Source organism: Carassius auratus, chromosome 5, assembly GCF_003368295.1.
Source record: "Carassius auratus strain Wakin chromosome 5, ASM336829v1, whole genome shotgun sequence".
Lineage (NCBI taxonomy): Eukaryota > Metazoa > Chordata > Actinopteri > Cypriniformes > Cyprinidae > Carassius > Carassius auratus.
The window spans coordinates 15,191,335-15,204,315 of NC_039247.1; the positions used below are offsets into that span (position 1 = coordinate 15,191,335).

Genomic DNA, 12,981 nt, shown 5'->3' on the forward strand with positions numbered 1-12,981 from the left:
AGCTTACGTGGTCTAATGTTCCAAGATAGGGTCTTGAGTATGTTATATAAACATTTAATGCAGGATTACGAAACAGCAGCACTTCATTCACATCCTTCAAAGGTTTACAAGAGTCCTGCATGCCTCCCATTCCCCCTCGTAACACAAGATGGGGTTGAGTTATCTAATAATAAGAGCCTGACACAGTTCTGGACTTCTGTTGCATAAGAACAGGACAACGACGGTCATGACCTGTTGCTCAACATCAGTCAGACAAGTATCTACATCCTCCGTCTGCTTGAAAATCATTGGCCTACAAGTAGTAGACCTCAAAAACATGCCATGAATTTAAATCAGACTACTTAAGAGATGCCTTACTTAAATGGGAGGGGGGGGAAATATTATTTCATTTCTGTCAGGCTTCTTCTCATTTCTGATGCATAGAAAATAAAAAGTGGCCCATTAATCTGTTGTGCAGGAGGTCAGTGGCACATAAATCCATCTGGCTCAGAACAACCTGCACTCTAGCATATTGTGCAGATTCAAGAATATTAATGATTTGATGAGAGAAAGAGAAAGAGAAAGAGAAAGAGAAAGAGAAAGAGAGTGCGTGTGTGTACAGGAGGAGACAAGTCCTTGCAGCACTATAAACGATCACGGAGAGAAACTTAATATTCCCTCTCCAAGGTCCACCATATGCTGACACACACATACACACACAGGAAATAAAGATTATTTTTAGCAGGAGTTCTTTGCGTTAACTGCTTGACATTTTGAGCAGCAGATCAGACAACTCACTTGTGGAAAATTAAGAAAGCTGCCTGTGTGCTGCCTCCACATTTTGAACCCTGGCACAAGTGTGCAACAGCTATCCACATGACACAACCTCAGAGTACAGGTCACTCTGGCTTGGACACACCACACCCAGGTCATTACATTTGAAAACACACCACATTTAACTCCGATGAGTCTCTGACTGCTGTGAATCCCCCATCAATGCAGAGTCAGTGTTCCACAGTAACAGACACTCATTAACAAAATTAATGTACGAGTACATGCCGTTCACATGGGCGGAGAGAACAGCGACTGAATTACATAATACAGTCAACACACTGAGGGTATGAACGAATGCATTCTTCACTCTATGAGACGCTCTATTCACGCACTGATACACATCTACCAGACAGTCATAACTCAAAACACAGATTTCATTTGTCTCGCCTACATCCGTAAAGATCATAAAGATGTTTTGACTTTTGAATATAGAAAACATTAAGTGGTCACACCGTTAAAAAGAAAATGTGATCATCATCATCATGGCTAACGTGTAAAATGGTATACAATAATAACAAATAAACATTAAAAAAATTATAATAATAATATATAATTATTTTCCCCCTCAAATGGCACTAAAAATGTCATGTATCACCATCAAAAAAAAAAAAAACTTTTTACATTGAATACATGAGTGTAGTATTTTCTAAAAAGCAAACAAATAAATAAATAAATAAATAAATAAATAAATAAATAAATAAATAAATAATAATAATAATAAAAATATGGTTTTGGGTCACATACAACCTGCACTAACCTTGCCTTGTCACTAAAAGGTCAAACATTATCTGAGGCTTATTGACCTTGACACAGTGTAAGATTACACTAAACTGCTTAAGGTTTTCTTTATCTCATCCTATAATGAGGCTTTTTTTTTCATTATATTCAGACAACTGTACCATCTTGACATTGACTTTATATAAAAATTAGTTTTAATTCAGAAATTAAAAACTTGCTTATCATAAGCTATATTCAGGTTATTGGGTGCATAAATAACATTTTCAAATAAAGAGGTCAACTATGTCATTGACCCTTCCTCACTTATAGTTCTCCATGTTTTCTTTGGACTGTACATGCAGTCTTGTTATCTTATCGCCCCTTTCACTAGATTGAGGAGGCGGTACAAGAAGCACACTTCCTCTATGAGCTTAGCAGGGTCATCAGTCTCCTGGGTCAGGATAAAGCAGATCAATGGTCACACATGTGTTTACTACACAAGTCACCAGAGGACGAATGCTTGTCTTTTCGAGTTAGTGAAACCTCATTCATTTGGATCTGATGGTGTATCCTATCTAGCGCCCTGCCGTTAGTCATTAGACTAATGCTCAACAACCACGTGAGATGACCAGAGCTAGCTTCAGCAAATCTCTTTATTTCACTGTACATTATCAAAATCAAAAGTTCATGACAGGAGGACTGTTCAGCTGTGGATGAGAGAAAAAAGCCCAAAGGGACGTTTGAGGACAACACTTGATGAGAGCTGCCAACTTTATAATGGCTGATAAGATGTCAGAATGATAACTAGATGTAAAAAATAACATCTAATCACATAACAAAACCAGCGTGCCTTTGGTTTCTGTGCCCGGGAAGTTCTGAAAGAACTTGAATGATGATCTCAAAATGTGGTGAAAAATCCCTTTGATGAAAAAAAATGCTAAGCCAGTAACACGGTAACAAACGATTCAGCGCTACTGGAACTATTTAAATGCAGCCTGTGGGAAATCACCAGTGAAGACAAAAGCAGCTTTCTTCTCATTGCTTTAGGACTAAAGAAATCTCAGCCCCCATTGCTCAGGTGTTGACGCTCTTCTTGCCCAATGTGTTACATCCTATGTCTTAACAAGTTGAATGTTAAAGAAACCATGCTATGACTTATGCAAAGAGGTTTTATTCGGTCTATGCTAATAGAGCTACTATAGGCATAAGCTAATGTCTTTGCACCTTTCAGGTATTTTAAAGTGGCGTTGCCCTTTAGCTGACATTACCTCAAGAATAAAAAAGTCATTGTTTTCACTGAAATGATCTTCCAACACTTGGAAATGGCAGACTTACTTCATCTCCAGTGCTCAGACGATGTGTTAGTTCCTTCAGGCTCTTCATCATCCTCTCATCCCTGAAGTCATAGGGAAATGTCTCTGTCCACTCGGTCAGCAACTGCAGGATCTTGGGAGCAATTTTCCTGACTCTTGCCTACAGATAAAGTAAACAACATTGTAATTGCACATGATTATCCTTGGTTCTTAAAATGACTTGTTAATGCTAGAGCAACCATGGGGACTGAAGCCACCTTGTGTGTCAATCAGTGTAAAGACGCTCCTGTACCTTGTCAGCCTGAGGATCAGTGAGGCGCTGCTGGTCCACACACAGATGGCACACTTTGGACATGAGCTCATATGGATGAATGAAGAGACGGGAACTGAGCAGGAATGTGAAGATGTACGTCCTCTGTAAGGCAATAAAAAAAAAAAAAATCAATGTTGGCACATGCATGTGTTTTCAATACTCAAAATCCAATATTGTGAACTGGCTTAATACTTTTGATACTCTATAGACTCACATCGGGATAGTAAGCCACCGTAGGGACCAAGTGTTCAATCAGAGCCTCCAAGGACCCGGACACCAGGTTGTTGTCATGGTAATACAGGCCTTCATAGTCCTCTTCCTTTTCCTTATACAGATTATTGTTGTAGCCATTAGACCCATACATTGCTGGAAAGGGTGGCGTTTGAGGCATTTTGTCCTGTTGAAGGATATAAAGAAACGTCAGTATTAGAGACCCTTACCTGAAAGCAAACATGACAAACTAATCCGTTAATGCTGAGCCTCCATCCTCAACTGAAGATTTTGTTTACCTTTGTGTAAAACACAAGGTCCCCAGTTTCATTATAGGAAGCTGAGTGGAAAATTACTCTTCCTCGGATGGACGACTCATGGGGAAGAATATGTCGCGATTAATCTCAATGTGCAAACACCTTCCTTGATTGAGCCTGTGAGAACTTGACTTTAAATCTCCATTCGCTGTGTATTTCAGACCCACACTAGCTGGCTCTAATCCACCATAATAGCATCTGAACGTACCGCTGCCGGGTTTCACTCACAAACAACAACAAATTAATCTTCATGGTGCTTTTACCTCACGTGGATGTACAAAACAGAGGCTCTTTTAACTACGGGTTGATACAAAAAACACTATGACCTACAGAATCTAGTGCCTCTGAAAAGAAGCATTCTTATTTTCCCCCTCAAAACCAAAACGTGGCCCATTACAGATGAGAGTCCTATGAGTCGGTCAGCATTAGCTAGAGGTGATAAACAACCGAAAGCAGTCTTTCACCCACACAGAGAGCTCTGGCTCACATTGCATCCCTCCCTCCTACTCCTGTATCTTCCAGGCTCTCGTGGAAAGGCAGAAAGTGAGGTTTGCACATGTCAATGCAGCACCTAATCACGTGGAGGGATCCAGCATGCCAGCACAAGGTTCTGTGCCGTTTCAGAGATCAGCTCGTGACTTTAAGTGAGATTCCTGGACACAGCGCATATGGGCCCTCAATGGAGGCATTCACAGCTATGGCATGGGGCGTCAAGGGACACCCCAAACAATGCACAGCCCTAATGGCCGCCTGCCCATTCAGACCCGCAGGCATTTGGGTGCCAGAGTTGGACAGGAGTGCACAGGAGGGAGGGGGTGTTATATGATGAGGTATAGTCTCAGTCCAAGGCCCCCCACAGAGACCTCCTTCATAACCATAGGCATTAGCATCAAAATGGAGACCCAAGAGGTCAAGGCAGCAAACACCCCCTGTGCATCTGCTTTACCATGTGTTATACCATCTGAGAACGTCAATGAGATAAAGGAGCGGAAGGCCAAATGATGTCAAGAATGATTTCGCGCTCATCAGCAGAAATTGACTATTTGTCAAGTCCTATATGAATGATGCCTCTGGGAACCACACACAGTTTTATTCTGCAACAGAATTTGCCTTAACGTTCATAAAATTGTATTGTTTTAGACCAAACAGGGTCTCATTTTATGAAGAAAAGCAGGATTTCCCCCTGCACATCTGCCCATGCAAACCTATTAGTGAAGCCCCCAGGCAACAAATGCAAATCTGCTAAAACAGAAAAAGTCAAAGCCCTTTTAAACTCTCTAGGCGCACCAATTGCTCCTCGACTGAATTCTGACTGTGAGCGAATAAACCAAAGCTGAAGCTGATTAGTAGCAGGGATTCTGGCTGCGTTTACTTTTTGGTTGCAGGTGTCAAGTATGGCTGGCCACATGTCCTCACCCCTGTCCTGCTCAAACAAACACTGAGCACAGCCTTCACCACAGGGGCTGCAAACAAAAAATGCCTTTGCTTTCACATGATTTACTGCACTGTTTTTTTTTTTTATCAGAGCTTGTATTTTGGCCATGCAGAATATTTGGCATCCTTGCACAGCTGCATTTTAGATAGTTATGACTATCAGAAAGCTGAAAACATTCAGTCCCACCCACATGTTGACTGTAGTGTTTATTACTGTGGCTCGAGATCAAAACAGCTTCCTCAAACATAAAGCAACACTCAGCAAGACAAATAAACAGTCTGATCTTCAGGGTTCCCACACATTTTCACCAATACATTTCCATGATTTTACACTTATTTATCCCTACTGGATAAGGACAAAGTTGATTAAAATATAATAAATATTATATATATACATATATACACAAACATATATATTGTCAATGAAATGTCTTTAAAATTGTAATATTGTAAGTAAAATACTGAATAAATAAAAAAATACCTTTTTATATAATTTAAATTTAATTTAAAGTTATATTTCTATTTGAAGAACACATATTCAATAAATAGAAAATTAAATTAAAAAAAATTACTTACATTTTTTACATTTCCATGATATTTACATGATTTTTAAGATCGGTTTAGTTTGAAATCACAATTTGTAAATTCCTTGATTTTTACAGGTTTTCTGTGACGGCGAGAACCCGGTCTAATGTGGAGGTTAAAACAACAAAACCCTAATGCTCGGTAATGTTTTGAAACTGGATCCTCAACAACAGATTGTGTGGTGCTCATTGGCATGTTATTAGGAGCTGTAAAGTTGTGTTGGCAGTCTTGACTTTAAAGGTCACTTCATGCTGAACATAAAAACAACCAAGGATCAAGATTCTAACAAAAGGAAGGACTAATGAGGACTACTGTGATGACAAGAAAAGATTCCCACTCACATTTCTCTTAAAGATCCAAACAAACAAATGTCTGATGTATCCAAGAAACTACTGGGGTATAGAGCATTTACAGACTTTTGTGTAAATTGACAAATTACTATAAAAGGATGTAATGAATATTATGAAATGAGGAAATAAACATGTCTGTTCATGGCGCTGTTACAGACTCCAGTATGGCAAAACATTGTCGGCTTTCAATAAATTCAGCAACAGGATCCAATTAAGTCTTGGTCTTTTGGTTTCTGTCAAAGTGGGTTACACATTAGCCTTGGGAAGTGAGCAGGTGTGTGTGTGTGTGTGTGTGTGTGTGTGTGTAAGACGGTGGGGGAAGGGAGTTGTAACTTCACTGAAACTACACAAGTGTGTCTGAGTAAATAAAGGGCTTGGTGATAGATTAGCGGGGCATAGTGTTCTTCCCCAGTAAAAGCACTTCGAGCTGCCTGCATGACTGGTATCACAGAGGCAAAGTCCAGCCAAATCACAGCGACCTGATCCAGACCAGCATTTCAAAACAGAATCAAATGTCTCTTCTATCCACAATCTTGACCAAGCATAACCTTTCTTTTTGATAAAAAAAGAGAAGTACAATATAAGGCTGCTGATAAACTACACAGATTAATCAAGTAGATAAACTAATCTGTTTAAGCCCCCAAAATAGCTTACTTATTTGATAGTGGGGAAGAATGATCATCTGAAATTAACACGGGAATACCAGCAAACAACAACCCTCCAGTTCTCATACCCACCCACAACAAGACCACTACCATATGAGAAATGAAAAATGATTTGCCCACTGAAAGCGCTCAGCAAACACTCAACACTTCCATAAATCTTCATCCTGCAGTACATACCTAGCACACACCATGTACACTATTTTTAAGCCAATTTACTGTACATTTATATTATCCTAAACAATAAAAAAAGACAGACATTTACACAGGACTTTAAGATTTCTCTAATCACAATGTGTTTTACAGACTTGGAACTGCAGTTTTAATATTCCTTCTTATTACCAGCTTTCACTGACTGTGGGAACCTAGTATGGATGTAAGTTAGCTAGTGAAGTAAATGAACATTACAGTCATTCGGTGAAATATTTTAATTTAAAGTATACCATAAAAGAAAAAAAATCATTGCATTAATTTCCAAGGCAGAATATTAAATTACATGACGGCTTAGTTGTGTTCTACATTTGTTGTACATAGTATATTGCACTTGTAAGAACTCACACTGAAGACCACCAGCACACAGGTCACATTCTCCCTTGACAAGGTGAATATGACCAGCACGGAATATCTGTTGGTAACACATGTCAGTAAACGATTCTGTCTCGCATGAACGTAATTTATTGACTTAGGAACACAGAGCAGGTCGTAAATAAAAAATCTAAATGCATGCAAACCAAGCCGCGTATTGAACGCATCGAGCGCTTCTCTAAACAGTTTGTGTATGTGTTTCTCACCTCGAAAGGGACCGAGACTCCGCTGTAGATCAGCCTTGCAGAAGTTTGGCGACGAATAGCTGCGCAAGATGAACCTCCGGACATATAACAACACGCTTAAAAAATATATTCTCAATACATACGAAACTGATAAGTCGTCACGCGGCGTATTCCCAGGTCATACGAATACTGACTGTGACACTCAAGCGCATGATCCTTATAAATATAGCCAGGCAGTACGTGCACCACGAATCCAAGCAAGTGTGCTACTGATCCACCGAGCTCGAGAATAGTAAATGATAGTGGGCGGTGTTTTGGAATGCAGACAGCCAATCAGCGGACAGCACCAGACACCCGCGTGCATGTCAGCGCGCACCCATCAGTCTACGCTTGAAAACGAAAACATATGGGAATTTTACCAAAAGAGAGAGACAACTGAAAGAAGAACTAGACTAAATTCCCGTGTCAGCGAAAATCCCCTTAAAATAATCTTTATGCTTAGCCTACAAGTCCATTATATCCTGAAAGATAGCGGCCTCAATTGTTTTTTTTTCCACATTCTGGTAACTTATGTTTATCTGTATAATCTTTTTCTAGGTTAAATTAAATGTGAAACAAACTATATACCCACCCTGTCTCGTTGTAGAATTGTTTTTGTGTTTTGTTAGTGTTTTTTTTATTTATTTATTCGCGATTATAAATGATTGTCACCTCTCACCTCTGTTTGTCGTTTAAATTGACAGAACAAATTGATTCACCTGATAAACTTTACCTCACTCCATGATTAACCTAATAATGCTTCTGAACATATAACTACAGTTTCCACATACCTATAGTTCAAATTGCTATATATGCATATTTCATGTCTATGTATTATTTGTTAAGAAGCATATATGCGTTAAAATATTAAATGTCTTAAGCAGATCAGCGCCTTAAATCGTATTTGATATCAAACCAGTCAAATAAAAAGTAAACAGAATAGCACAAATTTGTAAAGCTTTAAAATAAAAGACTGAGAATGAACCATGTCTAAAATCTTCATATCAAAAGATTCTTGTGGTGTGAAAATTGGGATGTTTCTTCATGCCTTTGACAACCAGTCTGAATAAAATCTGAATATGGGGAGCATTATGCTTGAAAACAACCATTCGCAGATCTCACATCTTGGCTAACACCTCCACAATGGGCCCACAGTTATGTAGCCTCTGTGTATTCAAAGTCATTGTTCATTGTATAGAGTGTGTGGAGGAGTTCGTAAAGGTGTGGAGGAGTTCGTAAAGATGTGAAGAACTAACAGTTCAGCTCTCTGCAAAAGTTAACACTACCATCAAGAACAAAACAGCAACAAAAATGTCCATTCAAGTCCAGCCGTTCTCCCCATTAAATACACATTTGAGGTTATTCGGCACAGACAGTCTGATCTATATCTTCCCATCTACTCCAGAGGTACTCACACCCGTTTTGTTGTAGATGGGGTATTATGAATGTGAAAAGTTGACACAATGAAGGATTTCTCAAATCAAGATCCTAATCCACATCTATTCTAAGAAAAACCATGTAGTTGATAAAGATGATCAGGCACTGTGATAAGAACAAAAGTATATTAGCTGTAGTTAACCTAAGTGCTAATGTACTGCAGAAACTTATGTTAAACCTCCATTACTTGAGCGCAAAGATGTCACAATCAGCTTTGACTTTTGATCTTTGGAGTGACTCAGTTATCATATTGTTTAAAAGCATTCATTTAATAGATTTATAAAACTCCATATAAGAAATAATATTATGCCAAATTGGGTGTGATTTTGCCCCTAATGAAACTATATATATATATATATACAGATTCAGTACCTCAGCAAATCAAGCTGACTCTTTCCAGACGTACCTATATCTATTGATTTACATCGTATCAAACTTCAGTCCATCGGTCATTGGGAAGAACCAAACTGGCCACAAATCAGGAATAATGGGTGGCAACCAATCCCAGGCAAAGGGCAAAATTAGGTCAGTACAGTCTACTGCTTCTTCTACTAATCATCATTCATAGATCATTATTAGTAACTCACATTTTTACGTCAGATGATCACATGCATGGAAAAGTCCAAGCATGGAAACTAATGTGACACAACGCTCAGAATTAGCTTCCAAATGAGGAAGGAACAAGATATGTGTGTGAGAGTTACTTCCTGACATTTAATGTTACACAAAAAAAAAAACCTTTGTAAAATTGTGACTGATTAGTTAAATGAAATCCCACTCTATATCTCATAAAACTCTGTAACAATTTTTTATTATTATTATTTTCTGAATAAATTCAGTTTTATGGTCTGCACTAAACTGACCATCTTAATCTGTTATTTATTATTACTATATCTATACTACAATTTATGTCATAAAAATGTAGTATCACACTCTGAGAATATTTTAGTGATAAGGCTTTACCTACTCCTTAAAGTCCGGCTACTTAACCCCAACACTTTTCCTACCTTTTATAAATCATGCTGAAATAAACATGGTCAATTTTACTCAAAGTCTGTATAGTCTTTTTCGCAAACATACCAGGGAATCCCCAACTGGCAAATAAAGAATGGCTTTAGTTCTTTCCCAGTCTATTTCTCTTAATGGATTCAAGTTTTACTTTACGCTCTGCAAACTGATACAGACCACACAAGTGGATGTCTAACTAAACAAGTCAGTTATAGTCAAATGCAACCTGATGATTAAAACCATTTGAAAATATGACTGGATTTGATATGCCAAGAAATTATGAGTATATGCCAAGAGAGTAATGTCTGAAGCACACATTTTTTTCACAGTTGGCCTAGTTCACCGTTTGCGTGAGCCCGAGGAGAGCGACTTTATGTCTCTGCCTGACAAAACCGCTCACATCCCAGAAACCAAAAAATAGGACATCTCCAACTACGAGATGTGACTTTTGAGAAACTTTGAAAGAAAGAAAGTTCAGTAAATCATCCCCCCAATAAGCTCAACAACAACAGTGAAAAAATTCTGTCACAATGATTTGTGTTTCTTCTGAGGTGACCTCAGCACTGACGGCTTTTCATTAGGATCGCTGCGACAGATAATAACCAACTGAACTAACTCATCCCTGAAGGTCACAAAGATCTCGCCTCTCCCCTCCTCTCCCAATCTACAACAACAGATGCCACATGATACGACATGTCACAGATGGAGCAGAGCAGATCAAAGGACAGGTGTAACAGCGACCAGAGACTTGGCTCATATTCTAAGAGAATCGACAATTACTAAAGGGCAAACACTTGTTTAAAGATATAAAAATGTATTATATATAAAGATATTATATTATATATTGGCAATTAGAGTAAGAATAAATAAGAATTCGTATTAATGTGTTGACTACACCTGGATGATCCACAGTTGTTGTTTTTTTTATACTTGTTCATGAGTCCCTTGTTCATCCTGAACAGTTCAACTGCCCGTTGTTCTTCAGAAAAGTCCTTCAGGTCCCACAGAGTCTTTGGTATTCTGCCATCTTTTGTGTATTTGAACCCTTTCCAACAATGATTGTACGATTTTGTGATCCATCTTTTCACACTGAGGACAACTGAGGGACTTATACTTAACTATTACAAAACGTTCAAGCGGTCATTGATATATACATAAACATTGCATGTTTTATACTGTATATAATATACATTTATATATTATTGGATATATATGCATACACACAAGCACAAACAGAACTAGTCTCCACCCAGCAGGTGTGGGAGACTGGCTGCCAGCAAAATGAACAGGAAAGCTGAAAACACTCGATGTTCTCTTGTCTCCCACACTCACTCGAGGGCCAAAGAACATGATCTCCCTCCCATATATCTCAGGGGTAAACACAATCACATGATTAGGAATGCTTTAAGTCAGTCAGGGGGCAAAAGACTATCTTCTGTCCATCTGTGACTTTGCTGTGTGATGGAGTGCTGACATATTAATTATCTTTGAAGCAAGAGACGTAAGGCTTCAGTCTAGGGAAAAAACTGCCTACAAAAGAAGATGGCTTGTAAAACTGTGTAAATGACAAGGAAAATAAATAAAATAAAGTTAATCAAAACTCAATGATTGCTTACAATGACTAAACGGACTAAAATCTCCAAAATTAATACAAAAAAAGTCACACTATGAGCATCCCAGAGAAGAGCTTTGGGAGGGGTCCTGAAGCATATGAGTAAGCAGTTGGAAGACACTGCGTGTGTGCATGTGGAGTGACATTAATGTATCGGGGGAAGGTTAGGAAATGGAGGAAACTAGAAGACAACACCCAGACAAACTCCCTGTGACCCACATACCCTCCCTCTCCCTCCACCTTCAGGCTAGAGACGGCTTGAGAGCTGACATTCCATCCCAACCCCCCTCTGTCAAAACAAACAAGAGGACCACCTGAGGAAAAGGAATTGTTTTGTCACATTTTCAAGGGTCTTCTCTTAACCAGCCAGGGGTCCACATCGCTTGCATGCCTTCATATTACACTTCAGATTTGGGTACCCAAGACATACAAGAGAAATCAGTTCATGATATTCTACTAATAACTACTAACTAATACTAATAACTATGTTTTTGTGTATGACACACTATTGCATAGCACGAAGGCATGCCAGAAGTAGAATTTTTTTTGTCCTGCTTATGGGTGTTGTCTTTCATCAGCAAAGGCTACAAAGATTACGCACTTCATAGAAAAGAAATATTATGTAATGGGACAAATGTCACAAACACTGTAGTAAGTTGAACTACGTCAATCAGCACGTTAATATGGATATTCAGAATTTGACAAGCATCATGGAAACACTTTAAGCAATATTAACAATAACCAAGAGTAAGCCAATATTCTGGTTTCTATATTTTATGCATTTACGTTTATGCATTGACTATGCAGTGACTTACAGTGCATTCAGGCTATACATTATTATTTTTTTAATAAGTATGTGTGTATCCTGGGAATTATACCCACAACCTCTTGCACTACTAACGCAATGCTCTACCACTGAGCCACAGGAACAGGTTTCTGGTAATATAGACATGGCTGATATACTACCATTCAAAAATTTAGTCAGTTCATTAAGGTCTTTTATTTGAAAGGAATTACTTTTATTCAGTCAGAAAAGACAGTAAATACATTCATCAAAAGTGACAGTAAATACATTAATAAGTTTACAAAAGGTTTCTGTTTCAAATAAATGCTGTTCTCTTGAAGAATCCAGAAATGTTAAACAGCTGTTTGCAGCAATGATAAGAAATGTCGAGCACCAAATCAGCATAGAATGATTTCTGAAGGATCATGTGACACTGAAGATGGGCATAATGATACTGAAAATTTAGCTTTGACATCACAGAAATCTTAAAACATTTTAAAATATATTCAATTTTAAAAATATATATACTCAACTGTTGAGTGTTTATGTATTGTAAATGCAAATACACTGCAACTCTCCATTCAATCTTACTTTTGTCGTCTATTTGAATATAGTTT

The 12,981-nt window shown here is 38.3% G+C and overlaps 1 protein-coding gene across 2 annotated transcripts in view; it reads right to left on the reverse strand.

The window, feature by feature from the left end:
• LOC113077818 (ras-GEF domain-containing family member 1B-A-like) overlaps positions 1 to 12,981 on the reverse strand; it is a 78,897-nt gene that overhangs the window by 10,023 nt on the left and 55,893 nt on the right. The window contains exons 1-4 of one of the 2 annotated variants that reach the window (XM_026250092.1): positions 7,506 to 7,771; positions 3,371 to 3,553; positions 3,136 to 3,258; positions 2,866 to 3,003 (exon numbers count right to left, since the gene is read on the reverse strand). In XM_026250092.1, coding sequence (XP_026105877.1) covers positions 2,866 to 3,003; positions 3,136 to 3,258; positions 3,371 to 3,553; positions 7,506 to 7,589 — 528 coding nt within the window. In that variant the 5' untranslated portion in view covers positions 7,590 to 7,771. Of the gene's footprint in view, positions 1 to 2,865; positions 3,004 to 3,135; positions 3,259 to 3,370; positions 3,554 to 7,505; positions 7,772 to 12,981 lie in introns of those variants that run through there. The other variant, XM_026250084.1, reaches the window with a different exon arrangement.